At 37.9% G+C, this 19,426-nt stretch overlaps 1 protein-coding gene across 5 annotated transcripts in view; it reads right to left on the minus strand.

Annotated features, from left to right (window-relative positions):
* Positions 1 to 17,701, minus strand: part of GALC (galactosylceramidase) — a 50,429-nt gene extending 32,728 nt beyond the window's left edge. The window contains exons 1-7 of one of the 5 annotated variants that reach the window (XM_057732360.1): positions 17,453 to 17,698; positions 11,710 to 11,778; positions 11,381 to 11,444; positions 9,737 to 9,850; positions 7,540 to 7,679; positions 5,657 to 5,695; positions 4,345 to 4,475 (exon numbers count right to left, since the gene is read on the minus strand). In XM_057732360.1, coding sequence (XP_057588343.1) covers positions 4,345 to 4,475; positions 5,657 to 5,695; positions 7,540 to 7,679; positions 9,737 to 9,850; positions 11,381 to 11,444; positions 11,710 to 11,778; positions 17,453 to 17,647 — 752 coding nt within the window. In that variant the 5' untranslated portion in view covers positions 17,648 to 17,698. Of the gene's footprint in view, positions 1 to 4,344; positions 4,476 to 5,656; positions 5,696 to 7,539; positions 7,680 to 9,736; positions 9,851 to 11,380; positions 11,445 to 11,709; positions 11,779 to 17,237; positions 17,304 to 17,452 lie in introns of those variants that run through there. The other 4 variants (XM_057732362.1, XM_057732361.1, XM_057732363.1 and 1 more) reach the window with 4 other exon arrangements.
* Between the last annotated feature and the right edge of the window lie 1,725 nt (positions 17,702 to 19,426).

A 19,426-nucleotide genomic window follows, 5' to 3' on the forward strand; every position in this document is an offset into this window, starting at 1 on the left:
TTCATGTTGTGATATAGTCTTTCTGTGGAGGTGGGAGCCACAGAATAAATAGCTCCTGAACAAAACTCCATTGTACGACAGTAGCCAAAAATCAGAAACAATCCAAATGATCTTTAATAAAGAATATATGGATAAATTGTGTTATATTCCTATAATTGAATTTGAAGCAGCAATTAAAATCAACTGAGTTAATCTTATAAATATAGTATTGACCAAAATAATAGATACTCTAAGATTCCATTTAAATAGTTTTTAAACAGCAAAAATTAGTCTATGATGATAGAGGTCAGATTACTAGTTGCCTTTGGGGCAAAAGGAAAGGCTACTGATTAGAAAGATTTCCAAGGGAAGAGCCTCACAGATACTGATAATTTCCTTCTTGACCTAGGTGGTAGCTGTATAGGTATGCTCACTTTATGATAATTCACTAAGCTATACTCTTATGATCATCTGTATGTATGTGTGTGTGTGTTTGTATGCTATATTTAAATTAATAATTTTTAAGGAAATGAAATTAGACAACAGAGGTATATAAAACTAAAGTGAAAGAATTACAGGATAATTATTTTATTTTATTTTATTTTATTTTATTTTATTTTATTTATTTTTATTTTTTTTTGGCACACAGGCTTAGTTGTTCCGCGGCATGTGGGATCTTCCTGGAGCTGGGATCAAACCCGTGACCGCCACATTGGCAGGCAGATTCTTAACCACTGCGCCACCTAGGAAGCCCCCAGGATAATTATTTTAAAAAGAAAAACCATTTTAGAAATGAAGACTAAAGTAGAAGTAACACAGATTAGGTACTGTCTAATAAATAAAGAGATAAAAAAGATTTGAGAGAAATATAGAATAAAGACAATATGCAAAGGAGATCCAATATGTGTACCTGGGCCTTCTACAAAGAAAACCAAAATAATGGAGCAGCATAGTTATTTAAATTAAGATTTAAGTAAAACTTACTGAAAAAAGAAAATACCTAAATATAGATATTCAAAGGGTACATACTACATACTGCAAAATGGTAAACAGTACAAAGTTACTAGACTCTAAAGTTAAGGAGAAATATTCTTTGGACATACCAGAATTATGCCAAGTCATTTACAAGAAAAAATAAGTCTGGCATCAGAATTCTCAACAGCAACATTTTATTTAAGGAACCAATGGAGCAAATTTTATGATACTCAAGAATTAAGAAAATGTGAGTCAAGGATTTTATACCCAGCCAAACTGTCCTTCGAATCTAAAGCCCACAGATATATAGTAATAAACATGAAAAAGATCAAGAAATATTGTTTCCATTAGCAACTCATGAAAAATATAGCAGATATTAAGCTTCTGACACCCAAGAGACTAAAGGAGATACTGCAGCAAAAGAGTTACAGGTGAGCACTGAAAATGCTTAATAACAGAGCTAGACTAAAAGAAAGGGTAATTAAATAGTATATAAACATTACATTTTCTAATAATGTATAACCAATATAGTTGATATCAATAAAAGGAGGAAAGAAAGTAAAATGCAAACTAAGTTTGCCAATTAGCTGGGAGTAAAAGATTACAACTTGCAGCTGACAAATCAAGACAGTACAAGCTTATGTTCCTGTAAGAGCACAAAGATTAAGAAACTCTGATAATTAAAATTCCATTGCAGGAGAGAGGGGAGGAAGAAGTGGCTATAAAATAATTTTAATATTAATTATAATAAATGAACAGACAATATATCTAAACAGACAGAAAACCAAGATTAGTAACATAAAGCAGATCTCAACTTCAGCACTACTGACATTTTGGCTGGATAATTCTTTGTTGTGAGGGAGTTATTCTGTGCATTGGAGGATGCTTGGAAATAACCCTGGCCTCCAACCATCAGATGCCAGTAGCACCTACACCAGTGACAATCAAAAATATTTTCAGATATTGCCAAATGCCCTGTAGGAGGTAAAATTATCCCCAGCTGAGAATTACTGATATAAAGGTATCAGCATAAATGTAATCAATAGACTCAAACCTTGTTAAATAACAAAAAAGACACTTCGTTTAAAAAGAGCAAAGAATAAAGCAATTATAATCCAATAAAGATATTTTTAAAAAGAGCAAAGAAAACAAAATAGCAAAAGAATGCGGGGGGGTTGTATAACATATATATATATGGTAAAAATCATTAAATAATAACAAAACACAGTAAAAAAAGAAAACAAAACCTTCAGTTATATCAGTAAATATGAGTTAAAGTCACTAAAATATGAAGATTTTTAGAACAGAATCTAAATCTACACTATATGTAGCAACACACCTAAAACAAAATTGCCTTGAAAGGTAAAGAATAAAAGTATGGGCAAAGATATATCAGGCAAATACAAATGAAAAAAAAAAAAAAAAAAAGGCAGAGTTCTCAATCTTAGTTACATGCAAAACGAAATTCAACCAAGCAGCATAATATGAGACAAAGAATGACTTTTTCTAATAATAATACTTACAAACCATAATAATAAAACATTACTAATACCTATGTACCAAATAACACAGCAACAATTTTCGAACAGCAGAAACTGCATAAGATTGAAAGGAAAAATAGGAATTCACACTATAGAGGAAACTAACACTCTTAGTAACCCTAGATAGTTTAAGTGAACGAAATAATTAGGATACAGAATATCAAAATAATGCAATCAGTAAGGTGAATAATATACACTCAATTCTTGTATCCTGATAGAAACTATACCCTAATATAATAAGATATAAAGAAGACTTTGGGAAATTTTATGAAAAAAATTACATAACACATTCAGCATTAAATGACCACAATGCAATAAAATTAGAAAATAATTATAACAAAATAGACTCTATGAGATAGAGCTAAAGCAGTGCTCAGAGGAGAATTCATTGTATAAGATACCAACATCAATAAAGATAAACTGAATTAAACATCCAACTTCTTCATGAAGATACTGTGAAATGCATACTTTCATTTATTTTTTTCCTAGCCAAATATATTCAAGATCAACACAACTTTTTTTACCTCAAGATTTGAGTTATTCATGCAAGTTTTAACAACAGAGGCAAAAACTATATTCTAATTTCAATGTATGAAACATTAAAATATATTTTTCTTCCCCAAAAATATATAAATAAGTCTAAATCTAATCTAATCATGCCTCTACCAATTTCCAACAAGAAACAGGATAGATAAGCATTTTAAACTTAACTACAAAGATGAAATCAGTAAAATCCAGACCATGAGAAGCCTTACAGGACAATCCAGTTTCTTCAACAAATGAAAGGAAGAAAAGGAGATGGAGCAAGAACCAAAAAATTGGAAGACACTTAGATATCAACTAATCACAATGTATGAATCACAATGTATCACAGTCAATCAAATAGAACTATAAAATAATAATGACATTTGATAATATCAAGAAACTATCACATATGTAAGTGTGATAATGATATTATTTATGGCAAAATGAAAGAGTTTTTATCTTAAGAGGTAAGTGGTAAAATTTTTGTGGAAGAAATAACATAACATCTGGGATTTGCTTCAAAATAACGTGAGGAAGAAGAAAAGAGGAATGGATAGGCATGTGAATGGAGAACTGTCCATGGGTTCACAGTTATGGAGGCTGAATGATGGGAACATGAATATCCACCGTATTACTCTGCCTACTTCTGTGTACGTTGAAAATTCATTAAAAAAAAAAAGCATACATAGCTCAAGCAGAGCCTTCACACTCAATAAAGAACAAATTCCACATATATATGTGTTCTATTTTTCAAATGTTTATATACATCATGATAGACAAAATTCAAATTCACCTAAAAAAAAAAAATACTGCTGGAACCTAGTGAGGTCAAGGCCCCAGAGGCTGAAAGGCAGAACTGAACTAAGGAGCAGGGTCAAAGCCATACTGCTAAGGATATGTGACAGAAGTCATGGTCAGTGATCATACCATACCATTTACCTAAGTGTTCATGAATGCCCAAGCACAGGAAGTCTGAGGGTTTGAAACTAATTTCACAACACTGCCTTTATAATTTCTAAAATGTAAACACTACTCTGCCCCTTAATCTAAACAAAGCTCTGTTTTATCACTCTAAACATTAAAACAATATTTTAAAAGTTACCAATACATTATTACATTGTCATAGAAAGATTCCCAAAATATATACATTTCAAAGAAAAAAGGAACGAAATATCATTTATACATGCTTTAGTTAAGTGAATACAATAAAGCTGCCTTCTGAAAATATAATCAAATGAGTAGAAGCAGGTAAAAGCAAAGGCACAGTCAACATTCAGAGCAAGCAACCAGAAACTGTTAGTTTTCAAAGTAAAACATTCCTTACCCTATAACATCAATCACCTTCAAGAGCTCAGAATCAAGCAGCATAGAAGCAGAAATAGGCTCCCAGAGATTATCACTCGCTATGATTTTCACTTGCTGGAGACCTTGATAGTTCAGCATTTTTCTTAACACCTTCCAGAGAGAAAAGCAGAACACAGGAAAGGTTAAAAATGAGTTTTCAGCAGCTGAATTACAACCAAGAGAGCTAAAGTGTCTTCAAACTCAGCATCCTGGATGACAGTGTCAATATTATTTCTCAATGGAAATGTGCCTTCTGTGGGGGGAGAAAAGCTTTATCACTGAGATAATCTACTCCATGGGAATGTAAAAAGGAAAAAAGAAAACAACAAAAAAAACCCCAAGAGGTAAAAATGCTTTAGAGGGATTTTCACTCTGACTTTAAAATTATGTTTAGCCACAGAAAATTTGGGAGCGAGGGTGGAAATTTTTTTTAAAAAATCAGAGCAGTACCACTACCCATAAAAAAAACTGGTATGCATTCTTTCAGGAATTTTCTTATGCAGATACAATTGGGATCAAATTAAATATAACATTTGGTAAAATGCTTTAACTTACCATTTTGAGTATTTTCCAATGTCTTTAAATATTCTGCCATTACTGAAAATATTACAATTCCTAATATTTTGTACCATACCAGAAGCAGAAATAAGAAATATCCTGCTGTTACCCTCAAGTCTTTAACAGGTATACACAGCACAGGCAATAAAATCTGCCTGTAGGACTATCTACACACCAGATTAAAAGTAACAAGCTAAATTGTAATTGGAAATAAATTAACAAAGCACACAGTGCTTACTCTGGTATTTAGTTCTTTACTTGGGCCCTATGAGGACTCTTAAAAAAAAAGCACAAGATGGGGTCCTCACCATTAGGTGGCAAACACACTCACCAGTGTATACGCATTACAAAGAAAACAAGAATGAGATTATATACTATAAATTTTGATATATGACAATGAAAGAAAAATCTAGATTTCTCGAAGTCCTAAAAATCTAAAATGATATAATTGTTTTTATAATGATTATCATAATTCCCCAAATAATGAATTTTTAAATAGGAAAACTCAGCACAACTCTACAGACAAAGGCAATTTAGGGCTTAAAGAGAATTACATATGCTTTAATCAGGAATATAAATATTATTAAAATTTTGCTTAAATTTTATGTCACAACTAGCATAACAAATAACTGCTGTAAAAAATACAATGTTCCTACTACTAATTTCCATGGAACCAAAAAGGAGTGTTTTTCACTAGTAACTTAAAGATAAAAAGATTTTAACGTTGTACAGACCTTGATATAATTGATGTCAAATGCTCTCTCATTCCAAATCTGCAAGGCAGGAAGTCAAAATGTCAGAATTGAAAGTTTTTGTGTCAAAAAGGAAATATTATCATTATGATGCCTCTTCTCTCATCATCTTTCATATCATCTGAAAAGCCATTTTTCTTAATGGAATATCCTGTTATTAAATTTATAGATATTTGTAAGGCAACATAATTTTTACTTAAAATATTATTTTTCAAAACCTTAAAATATTTGGTGGGTATTTTTCAAAAAGTCACCTATTCCACAGATTTCTAAGAATGGGATATCCATTCAATCATTCAACAAAGATTGACAAGGCAGTGTATGCCAGGGACTACAGCAGGCACTGGAGACCTAACAGACATGGCATTGTTATAATCATTCTTACAAGACCCCTACACGCACACCCAAAAGCCAAGTATTAATAAGGAAGTAATTTTTTTTAGCACACACAGAGAATCACAATGATATGCTATGTCACAAAAGCAAACTCTTAATGAAGACAGATAAAAAGAACATGCATAAATCTCTCAGGCTTAGAATTATGTAGCATGAGGTTTTTGAGTTGAAAGAGAACTTCCATGACTTCCATTTTGTAGCTGAGAGATGGGCCTAGCCTCCAGGTACTCTTTTCACTCCAGTGATACTGGAAAGTGTTCTTATCAAAGAAGCTTCCTCACCATAGCTTGTGATTATCAAGAGTCTAAAAGAGGTGTGAATAACCCATTATTTACCAGAAACATTTTCTAAGTGTGACTTTACCATAATAGAATGCTGTTAGACCCAAACCTACACTTAGTTTTACTACGGGTTAAAAATACCCTGATATTTAAGTTCTCAAAAACAACAAACTAATTTTCAGTCATAATCTGGAGGACAACAAAAACAATCAGTCTCGCTCCTGGCTTCCTACAGCTCTCAGCTCATCCTCACGGCCTGTATCACATCCTGTAACACCGCAGTTTATCTGTTCCAGTGCCTACCTCTCTCACTGAACTCAAAAGCTTAGTAATCTTGGTATCCCTAAAACATAATAGGTGCAATTCCTGCAACACAGTAGACGGTCAATAACTGCTTGCTAATTGCATGAAAACCTTTAAAATCACTTTTGACTGACAGCATATTAACAAGCAAAAGTGTATAGAGACCCACTCTGTGTGTGTGTGCGGCTCTGTGGGGTACAACGCAGGGTGAGGCATGCCTCCAGCCTGCCAACAGACTAGCTAGAAACACAAGATGTTGTATTTTACATTTTTAAAGGTGTTAAATAGCAGTTTAGGACAAGGGGGGCAGATTTCTGTCAGCCTGCCAAATGTGGCTCACCATTTGTCTTTTTTACAGCCTGAAAGCTAAAAGTGGATTTTACAGTTTTAAGTGGTTACATTTTAAATGGTTATATAATTACCTACATAATACCCTTAATATTGCCTTTGATCCACGAAACCTAAAATATTTACTCTCTGGCCCTTTAAGAAGTCTGCCACCCTCTGGTTTAGGACCACAGAGGACTCACTGGACCAAAATGAGATTAATCATTAAACTACATAGTAAACATAACATTGTTATAAGAACTAGAGAAACTTGGGAAAGCTTGGAAGAAGGAGAATTTGAGCTGGGGTGGTACCAAAAACAAAAACAAAGTAATAGTTCAGGGGAGGCATATACTAAGTACAGTTTTCAAAAGTGGGAAGACTCTGAATGGGCAGAGAGGAAGGATAAATGGTGACGTGGTTAATTTGTTCATAGACACCAACAGAACAAATTAGTCTCATGATACAAAGTAGTCAACAAAGTGCCACAAATTACTTTAAAAAATTATAAATAAATGTTCCAAAAGTTAATCATGTTCTAAAAAATATATTACTAACTCCGATATAATCAATGTCCAGATCATGATAATGCTTGGCGCCCACAATCCAGGTCACGACATAGTAGGCAGTCAGCTGAAGATTTACATAAGGCCAGTTGAAACCTTTCCCCAGCCATCCAGGGAATGACCATGGCAACCCTGCAGAGAGGAAGAGGCAGAGCTGGAGTAGGTATAACAGTGCTGGCACTATTAAAAACAAAGCAAAATAATCTGAAGAAAGACAGGATAAAGGTGGACAGAAACTGAGGGGGAAAAAAAACAAAAAACAAAAAACAAGCAAAATAAACCAAAGGAATAAACACAGGCTAAGCAAAAAGCCAATAAAGATCTGACTAAAGGAAAGACTATACTCCCTGCACAAATTCTCAAAATCCCTTCCAGTTTATGAACACAGTAATTCCTTATTGACCCCAAGAGGCAGCTTCCATAATTCCAAATTTTCTTTCAAGAAAAAGAAATAAAAACAACAAACACCTCTCTCAATGATACCTACCAAGAGAAAAAAATGTAACATACAATTTAACTTAACAACCCCACCTCCTGCTAAAAAGATATTCTATATTCAATTTTTGTTCACTAAGGTCAAATCAAAGTTTTGAAAGGCTTATGCTTAACTACTTCTGTGAGTAAGTACAATACCAATTCCTCATTCACTAGTACATCTTCTTACAACATGAAGCTATTTAAATAGTAATTAGGTATTCAAATTAAGCAAAACTAGTTTGTCCTATGTCAATATAAATGCCAATGACTCAATAAGGAAATATGCCTTTGTTATATGATATGGAACAAATAATCCACATTCTTCCAATATCCCAGTTATAATTTTTAAGTAAAAAAAAAAAAGAGAGAGAGAAGAGTAGAGAAACACTAATCACTATTCTAAATTCTAATTCTTACTAATATATTAAAATAAGGTCAACGTTAAGTTCCTTAACTGTTAATATGTATTACCAATCTAATTCACCACTGAAAAAAATCAAAATCAAAATGACAAAATGCTTATTTTTCTAAACACTAGAAGAATGCCTAAGTGTATCTATATAAGAAATGTGACATTAAAATAATGGAATGTTTTAAAACAATGAAATGCCAAATACACTCTGAAGGCCCACCATGTATACATCTTTGTTAGGACATGGTTCAGCATGCCAGATTTTCTGCATTTAAATTAGAACTGACTTTGAAAGCAGCACAATGGGCAAGTATGTGCTGAAGTCAATGATGCTTTTTACTGCTCAAAACATTTCTGGAATCTCTTATAAAGTCCATTTAGAAAGAACACACTGACTCCTCACTTTTTTTAACTTAGAAAAACTTTTGCTTGTCCTTTAATTTGATGATTGAAAATGATTTGAAAAATAACTTGAATTGAGTCCTACAAAATGGATCTCATTAACTCATATAATTTAGCCTGAATGTGTAAGCCTGTTTAAAAAAGTCAAATTCATTTCAAATGATAAAAGTATACACTACTGAGTATGTTTGAAATCTTTTCTAAGTCTGTACACTGCTACAGGAAAACACTGCAAGGAGTACAGTCCCATTTAAGAAATCATCCTGCCACTAGAATCTAAGCTCCAGGAGGACAGGAATGGGGGCTGGATTGTTCTAGGTACCCCCAATGCCTAGAACAGTGAACACCACATCCTTGAGGTTCAAAACAAACAAACCAACAAACCAAAAACACTTTGGTATGTGCCTCACCTAGAAATGGGGTCTACTATTGCATGGAACACACAACTTTGCAAATAGTTGGATATATGGCTGCATACAATATACAATTTTACAAATAGTATTGCCCTTTTACACACTTTGATGAGAAATTTTGTTGAGGAAATTAGTATGGCACCACACACACACAAAAAAAAACCGATAAAGAATCAGCTTCTAAACCTGATTCTGACATTTACTAATTTTCCGACCTTAAGTCAGTAGTATAACCTCTCTGAGGCTCCACTGCTTCTGTAAAATGAGAAAACTAATGCCTTATTCCAGAGGTAGGATAAATATCAGACACAATATATATGAGCAAAGAAAGAAGCATGTCTGGCACCTGCTTTGCTGCTGGTAGCATACTGGTAGTATTAACATTATTAGTACTACAGTATTAATAGATATTCCAGAGACATGATTCAGAATTTTAAAACCAAAGGAAAACAGACTACAAAAGTACATCAAACTTCACTTCTTACCCACGAGTGTAATATTAGGGTTCCGCTTCTTAGCTTCCTTCATTAACCACCACTCATATCCTCGGAAATAATTCTCATCTAATGCATAGTGCATGTGGGAGGGCTCGGTGCCATCTGAAAGGGAGAGAGCAAAACAGAAAGGAAACTATCTGTTAATGGTGCTTCGTAGGCCACTCTCCCCTACACACATACACACATTTCAGAGAAGGAGTATTCCAGATCCAATCCTGACATGGGGCAAATAAGAGTAATCTTATGTAACTTAAGGATGGATGATCAAAGCATATTATTTCATTTTTTCACTACCCTAAGCATCATAAAGGTCTTAAATTAAAAAACCACAACTTTCTATTACAGGCAGTTAAGAGAAGTGTTATCAATTCATATAACTGAAAATTCCTAGGACTATATTCTGCTGGGATTTGGGGTTTTCTCTCTGGGGTTTTCAAATCCCCATGTCCAACTTTAAGCTCAGATTATCTCAACTTCCAGCTTCTCCATCCTAGATGTGAATCCTGGGCTCTGAAGCCCCAATATTTATACCCCAAGCTTTGAGCCTATAACATGCCTTGTTAAACCAAGACAACAGAATTTTGAGAGAAAAGGGACAAGTACACTTTCCCACTGTAAGAAAATTCTATACTAACCTCTAGAGGGTTTCAAGGTAGGTAAATGACTTCAGTCCTCATGTTATCACGTTTCTCAGGAGAGGGGCCCTAGCCCTTTTCCTCTTAAAGGTAAACATCAAAATTCACAAGAACTACCTGCTTCTGTATCTCTACCTCTAATTTAGCTTCAGCAAATGAAGACAGCCAATCATTACCAACTCTTCAAAAAAGGGTTTGACAATAAAATGCATGTCTTCTTATAATAGCTTGGGGATAGTTTTGTTATAGGGTTTTCTTTTGTTTCTGATTTGCGTTTTTTCTTTCAGCATAAATTACACACCAATACCACCACACAGATATATCTATTTAACAAAAACTACTTCCAAGTCACTAACAGGAACACGGGTTAGACTATAGACAATACTCTAAGGTTCACTACAATGGAATCTGACCCATAAATAATAAACTCTATATAATCATTGAGAGAATTTTCTTCTCCCTGAAAACCAGAGACCTATAAATTTTTAATTGACTACATGCACTACACAAAGCCAATCAAAATGATGACAATGAAGACTGAAAATTTAGTGGGTAAAAATGATTTTATTTTTAAAAAACAAAAAGCTGTATCTCTGAAATACCGATTGCTTATATTCTTTGCCACATAGTTTATTTAAAGCTAATAATACCTTACATGTTTTATACATTAAAAGCTTTCTTTTTTTAACTTCTCAGTAATATTCCAAATGCTCCCTATGCTCTGTCTAGTGAATATTAGTTTATAAAAAACTGTGGATTTGTTTACTATGATTACTTCAACTAAGTAAGCAATCTAAACTCCTCAAGCTGCTTTGTATGGAAAAATGCATATTTTGATATAACATTTTAAAAATAATTAGAATGAAAAAGGAACAATCTAAGCAATAATCAACATCAAAAATGTAGGCATTATTTATATTCTGAAACCACACTCCATAAGTTTAGTTACAGGTTCGAATATTGGGGGAAAACAAAACCATTTCCCAAATACTCCTACCTGTTGTCTGCCCATCACCACCTATTTCAACTTTTAGAATATGCAAAGAGGCACCGAAGTTTGGCTGGGGAAAGAAGTAACAATATTAACACTGTGATTCACTGTATGAAAGACAAAACACTTCAAGACAGTTAGCAATACTAATCACTGCCTTTGCTTTTACAGAGGAGAAAACCAAAACAAAACTTCAAATAAATAGCAACTTAATGTTGCCAGTAACTTGCCAGTTTTTTAACAACTAGAATTGTGAAGATGCTAAAGACAATTGGTGAAATTCACCAGTTTCTAAGATATCAATAGATACCATTAAATAATTATGTTTTCATTACCTTAAAGAGATAATCCAGTATTTGAGAACGATAAGGCTCTGGGTAATTTACTAGAAGTCGGGAGGTTGCCTTAAAAAAAAAAAAGTTTTCATAAATATGCATAAAACAAATCCAGTCATGAATACCTTTTCACAGTGCTTATGCATACCATCTAGCATGCCCACATTCAGCCAGCTCTTGGGCAGACTTGGGCTGTGGAAAGTTGTTTCCCAGGTTATTGGTTTGCCTGCCTTTGTTTTGCCCATCACTGGGCAAACAGGGGTGTTGTGTGTCAATAGTTAAAACACAGGTTCCAAGCAACAACCAAGTTTCTCTTCTACTGAGATGAGGGTTGGCTGAGAGGTAAGCATTCTAAGTCTATTGATGAATCTCATTATTATAAATGTATCCTGAGGACCTTCACTCAGTGAATGGTTGTTAAAAGAAATGAAACAGTTTCTCTATCTTACAGCTGTCTGTCAACTACAATATCTGGGGGCCAGAATGGGAAAGATGAATCTCAGGTAATTTTTCCCCTCAACATCTTGCAGGAAAATATTACAAGCAGCAATGCTTAAAGGAACCTCCAGTCTCCTCAATCTTATTAAGAGATTTATAGGTGCTATCTCTTGCTATTAAGAATGACCACACAATGATTCCCCAGGCCAGGCTGTACTAAGGAAACCTCACACAAGACTGGCATCAGAATGCATGGAAAAACAGAGGTGGAAGACACAGGAAACAACACCTGATCACACCTAAACTGTGGCTGATGACTGCTTGACAAAGAAATCACAGAATCAATAACCCACCAATTATGTATACTTTGAAGAGCAACAGTAGCAAGGGGAATAAAAGAGGTAGGTTTTAACATGAAACGACCAACACCTTGCAGGCGTATGACAAGGGCAAGATTTGATTTTTATGGGGCTTGATGTTCTGATTTACTCTCATATATGACATTCGGGTGGTGCCTCAGACCCAAAACCCTCCCAGTCCCTGCCATGAGACACAGGCCCATGGAGCTACTCTCTAGCCACCTCAAGCTCAACACACCCCCAACCAAACACAGCACTTTTTCCTGTCTGTTTCCTTCTCATGTGTTTGCTATCCTAGTGAAAAATAACACCTGTCTGAACCATAAACTTAGGGTCACCCTTTCACCAAACTTTCCATCCAAGAACACCTCAATAACTCTCAAATCTATCCCCTCATCTTCAACCCCACTACCTTCATCTAGGTTCTCCTCTTATTAGAACAGCCTAAATGGTTTCAGGGCCTCCCATTTGCCTCCCCATATTTTAGCCTCCACACTACTTGCCAGATTAATCTTCCCAAAACACAAATCTAACCATGAAGCCACTCTATTTAAACCTGCCAAGTTTTCCCCTCCCCCCAAGAGCTTTCACAATAAAGTTCAGATTGTTCAGTTTTATACCCAAATCCCTTAATTACTTGGATTCTAACTCTGACACTTTACCCCTTATCACTCTCACACCGTCTATCTAGCTATAACAAACTAATTTTTCTCTTTCTTCTGTCTGGAATGCATTCTACACCCTCATCTGGCCAAACCCAATTCAATCCTTCAGCTTTTGGGTCAAACTCCACCTCTTCAAGGAAGAATACCTTCTGCTCCTCTCCATCAGTTTAACGTACGTGCCTCTCCTGTGGACCGTGGACACTCTTGGCACCATGTCCACACAGCTACCATGAATCTTCTAACCCTGCACCCTCACCACTGCTTTACTTTTCTGTTTCACCTCTAAATTCCTTGAGGACAAGGACTGTGTCTTATTCAAGTTCATATCCCCACTTATTCTATTATTCAATAAACATGTATTTAATATCTTTTATATTATCATTTGTTGCACTGGTACAGGCAACATAATACAGGCTTTGAGTCCACGGAGGAGCTGGTATCCTGATTACATCATTTACAACAATGTGACTAAGGGCAAATTATCACAAAGTGGATTATCTTACTCATTTAGCTGTCCTAAAGCTAAAATAAGATTATATGTAAAGGACTTAGCACAGCAGCTGGCACATAGTAAGCTCTCAAGAATTGAAAGGTATTGTATACACAAATTGTTTTTAAAAACTGAGTCACTTTCTCAAATAGCTTACAGACTAGCAGAGGCTCAAACATTAAAGTGAATGAATGCTGTATATGCACACTAACCCATCCTTGACCCAAGTGAAACAATGCTGCCTGCTCTGCATTATGCTAACAATATACATATTGTTGTTAGAACAGTGAGTTTCACTGTTTGGGGGTTATTTTGCTCTCTATGCTCTTCTATCCTAAACACAGAAAGTGCCAACTTTGAGCAACCACACCACATCATTACGCTATTGCAAGCCTACAGTCACACCCTGCAAAAGCACTAGTCAACAGCAAGAGTCAGTTAGGAGCAGTACAGCCAAACGTTGACATGTACCATGAAGCAATAACAAATTACCAAATTACTTATCACACTACCTGAAGAAGGCCTGGAGTTGTTTACAAGCAGCCCAGGAAGAAGCCTTAGCACAGTAGCTGGAACATGGTAAGCTCTCAATAAATGGCAGGCATTGTATACCCAAACTGGAACACGTTTTTCATTTAAAGTCCTTGGGATAACTTCCTCCCCGCTAATTTATGAAACTGAATATTAACCAAAATTAGTCATGTGGCAAATGCCATCCTGTGCCTTGACATCTATCCTCACAATGTTCCTACTAGGCAGGTATCACTGTGTCCCCAGAAAAAAAACCTGAGATACAGGGAGGTTAAATAACCTGCCCACGGCTGTACAGTGAGTGTCAGGGCCCAGAACAGATCCCTAGCAAACTGCTCTTAAGTCCACATGTACCATACTACCTTCTCTATCAAATATGAAGATTCCAAACACTTACTGCCACAGTAATTGTATAATTGTATAATTATTACAGGAGTGCTACTATAATCCTTTCTAGGTTACATGTCCTATTCATGACTTTTGGTAAATCAGCTACTCAGGCAGTTAATGTCCTCACCACTGACTCTGACACCTAGGCACCAAGAGCGGATTATAGTTTGGTTTTTCCTTTTTTGTAATGTTAGGTCAGGACTTAGGCTTTGGTTGCAGTGCATTCACTTCAAAGAGGTATCCACTTCAGAGATGGCTTTCTCAAATACACACACTGCCAGCCACAGAACTAAATAAAGAGCCAGGCTGGGGTGAGGGAAGGAGGATTCATTGTTTTAGAGATCTTGGTTGATTTCGATAATTGACCATCATTAGGGCCACTTATTTTCTCTTTCTGCACTTTAAATTTCCACTCTAAAGTTTTAAACTCACCAATAACAAGTAAGCCCACAATAGACTTCCCTGGTGGCACAGTGGTTAAGAACCTGGCTACCAATGCAGTGGACATGAGCCCTGGTCCCAGAAGATCCCACATGCCACAGAGCAACTAAGCCCATGAGCCACAACTAGTTACTGAACATGCGCTCTAGAGCCCATGAGCCACAACTACTTAGCCCACATGCCAAAACTACTGAAGCCCACGCACCTAGAGCCCATGCTCTGCAACAAGAGAAGCTACAGCAATGAGAAGCCCACGCATCACAACGAAGAGTAGCTCCTGCTGGCTGCAACTAGAGAAAGCCCGCATGCAGCAACGAAGACCCAATGCAGCCAATCATTCAATCAATCAATCAATAAATAAATTTATTTTTTAAAAAAAGGGAACCCACAAAACCCTAGGCCGCCACCCTTGACCCTAATCAAAGCAGAACCCGAGGCCCACACCTTCTCTTTCTCTCTACCTGCAACCTCCTAGGTGTGCCAAGTGCCTTCCAGGACCTGTGAGTGATAAGCTGTTTTTTTTTCAAGGTTGTCTGATGGTTATCAGCGAGGGCATCTTGCAATCGTGAAAGCAAGGGGGCACCTTGTAAGAAACACAAGAGCCAGGGCATGTACAACATTGGTTATCAATAGGCTGAGACCAGCCCAAAACATCCATCCAGCGAGCAAGCATTCAAGCTGGTTTTGAACTGCATCTAAGGAGATACAAGCTCCAATCTGACTCAACCCAACAAACAACCCATTCAAGAGTTCAGCCTTACCATTTTCAAATAAAATCAGCTCTAGCTATGACGTGGGGTACAAAAAAGAAAATCCCTCTCACCCAAAGATCTGCCACCATAAACCCCATGGACCCAAAAGCTATAAACACAAGGGGATAAAACAAAGACAAGACAAAGGTTACAAAGAGCATGAGTAAGTAAATTGCTAGGAGCCAAGAACAACCATGCTACTGTAGCAAGCTCCCAGGTGTGGGCGCCACCTGTCAGCATGACTAGGGAACTAAGGACATTACCAGCTGTGCCCACACAAACTTTGCATTAAGCTGGAATGGCCCTCATGTCTCCCTTAACATAAGTATTTTAGAATGCCCAGATAAGATAAATTTATCCCAACTGACATAGCCTAGAAAGGACTAAGGAGACATTCCAACTAAATGCAATTAGTATCATGGATGGGATCCTGAAACTGAAAAAGAGCATTAGGTAACAACTAAAGAAATATGAAAGGAAGTACAGACTTTCATTAATGCAATCAATATTGGTCGGGACAAACGTCCCATCCTAACATGGGATGCTGATAACAGAAGAAAACTGGCTACAGGGTATATGAGAACTCTGTACTGTCTTGGCAACTTTTCTGTAAATCTAAGCTATTCTAAAACTTGAAATTTATTTTTTAAAAAACCCAAAAATAAAAACAAACAAACAAAAAAAAACAGCTTGCTCCAGAGAGCCTTGAATCCAGAAGAACGTTCTCTCAATACTTAGTAAGAGAATCAACTGGTGCATTTGTTAAAATTTGTTACAATGCAGAATCTCAGGCCCCACTCCAGAACTACAAAGTCAGAATGGGAGCTAGCGGGGAGGCCAGAGTCTGCATTTAAACAAACAACACACCAGATGATTCTTATGCACCTTATCGGTGGTGAGTCACTATCTTGACTGGTGACCCAACGGTTCCCTCTCCTCGCACACATAAATAGCCACCTATGAGGCACTGCCCTTTGCAGCGGGCAACTCACCCCTTAGGTCTTTGCCATCCAAGAAGAAAACAGTTCTCCAACAGTAAAAAAAATCCTAAACTATCAGTTGATACTGCCGTAGCCCGCCGTTAGAAAAAGAAACAACAACAACAAAAAGTCCCAGACAGTTTCTGGCCTCACACATTCTTATAAAGGCCTTGAGGTCCCTGTTGCGCCTCCAGACAAAAACTTATCCGGCACCGGCCCCTCTGAAACAGCCCAAACGGCACCCTACACTAGTGGTCCAGGACTCCCCGACCCCCTCCCTAAAAAGGAAGAGGCACAACCAAAGCATCCCACTGGGGCATCCTCTTCAGCAGACGGATGCTCCTGGGCTCCCTAGGCATCTCTGGAGCGACCCTCCCAGAGTGCCGTCTCCAAGTCGAAGTGCCCTCTCCCGCAGGCCCCGTTGCCCAAGGAGAGGGAGAACTTGAGCCCCAGCCTTGTCACTATCTAGACCTGTCACTTACTCGGTGAACCTCCGGATCCTCATCTGTCAAATCTAACTGCCTCTATAGGTTCATTTTAAACCAGCAGAAGTGGGTTCCAGCCAGCCGAGGGGCTCCCGCCGGGAGCCGGGTCGCGACGCTAGAGCGTCGAAACGCGGGGCTGCGCCGCGGGGGCTTGTGGGGCGAGACAGGGCCGACCCCCGACACCCCTCGCGCGTCCCACCGCCCGCGCTCACCCCGCCGCCGCTGACCGCGCCGATGCCGTCGAACTCCTGGGCCAGCCCGTCGGAGTCGTCGAGCACGTACGCGCCGCCGGGCGCCAGCAGCGCGCACAGCAGCAGGGGCACCGCGGCGTGGCCCGCCGAACCCGCGGCGGCCGTCATGGCTTTCACTCGGCGTTGCCGGGAAGCCTGGAGTAGGCGCTCAGCCATTGTGTGGGTCACATGACTCCGGCACCCACGGAGGCGGGTCCGGTCGCCGCCATGATGAAGAAGGGCAGGAGGCCACTGGCGCCGCCGCCGCCATGTTGAGTGTGGGCCGCAGGTCGCTGACGCGAAGCGAGCTTTTTCCAGTCGGTCGTACGTCAGGAGCGGACTCCAGCCTTCGCGTGTATCACTCCGCTGCCTCGCCTGCTGCTTCACATATTGGAGCACTTTACCCAAGAGGAGGTGGTTGTCCGAAGCCAAGGGAGGAGGGCAGTGCATGGCCTAGCTTGGACCACTCCCAACATCTCCGGGTGCTTCTACCACGTGCCAGTAGGTGGCAGAACAAGAAAGAGGACTAGGCTTGCAGCCTCTATCCTAGTCCCTGTCCAGCTGTCACCTTGGTCAAGTTACTTAGCTTTCTGAGCCTGAGTTTCCTCTTATGTAAGAGGAAACAAGAAGAGCAGCCTCTTGGGGGATACATGATTAAATGAAATACAAGTAAGGAAACAGACACTAAATCTTAGCTGAATGCGTAACACACTTAGCAAGCGTTAGCTGACAAGATTCTTTATCCTGGTAACTACTCTGTAGCTTCATAAGGTACTTTCCGCTCCCAGTTGAAATGGTTCCAGGCAGATAACCCTAAATTGCTAGGGAAGTTGTGAATTGTCCTGGTATTCCTCCCACATCCGGCATTGGTCTGGGATTTCTGATTTCCTTGGTATTGAAGCAAATTGAAGAGACTGTTGAGAGGCTGCAGAGAAACCATCTATGATCCCAAAATCTCCCTTGGCAGAGCCATGGGATTGGTTATCAGTGCCTGCACAAACCCAGAGACACCAAAATGGCAAGGAGGAGACCCAAAGGCTGTTTAGGCCGAGGGAGCCTGTGTCTGCAGGGTCCTGTTTGGAATCTGATTGTTTTGCCCCATAACTGCAAACCTGAGTTAAAAAAACAAGACTACAGTTATATTAGGAGGAAAAAATTTATCTGGGCAATCCCATAAACACACTCATTAGGCCCTTACGAAACCTCTAGTTTCTTAATGGACAGTATGCTTATTCTTTCCATCTTCCTAAATTACTATAGGTCTATTATGATTTACCAAGGACAGTCCCAGCTTGTGTCTATTGTCCTAACGTAATTATTAATAGTGTCCCTTTCGCCCTCAAAAGTGTTCTGGCGTGGATAAGTTATATACTTCCCTGTATATTAGGCACTTGTTTTCTTCCATTTCTGCTTTTCTCCTGTACAGCATTTACCTGAACTAACTTCCTTACAATCACCATTCTATGATCCAAGTCAGTAACTATTTCACTTTCCATTGATTTACATTCTCAGAACTCACTGTCAGCCATCTGTTCTAACAAAATTTTAAACATGAGCTGAGCACCAGTGGATGCAAGACGTGGCTGATTAATCAAGTCAATGCTAAGCTTCTTACCAACCCTGAGATTTTATATCTGTGATATGCATATAATGTATGCATAATAATGTAACTAGAAGGGAAGCACCAAGGTGAAAATAGAGAAGAACTACCACACAAGGGAAATGGGGAAGCTGAAACCAGAACCTAGCATATGCCATGTCATCCTGCAGCATGACGTTGTACCTTGTATTTGGAAGGCAAGCCACAAATATTTGTGCAATGTGTGATATTTGTAAAAGAGGAAACAGAATATTTAACAGAAAATATGTACCACTAGTTCCTATTATTTCATAACCAAAGTAATTTCTTACCAGGGAAAATGTCTCGTTTCAAATTTCTAATCTATGCTCAGGAAA

Source organism: Hippopotamus amphibius, chromosome 4 (assembly GCF_030028045.1).
Source record: "Hippopotamus amphibius kiboko isolate mHipAmp2 chromosome 4, mHipAmp2.hap2, whole genome shotgun sequence".
Classification (NCBI taxonomy): domain Eukaryota; kingdom Metazoa; phylum Chordata; class Mammalia; order Artiodactyla; family Hippopotamidae; genus Hippopotamus; species Hippopotamus amphibius.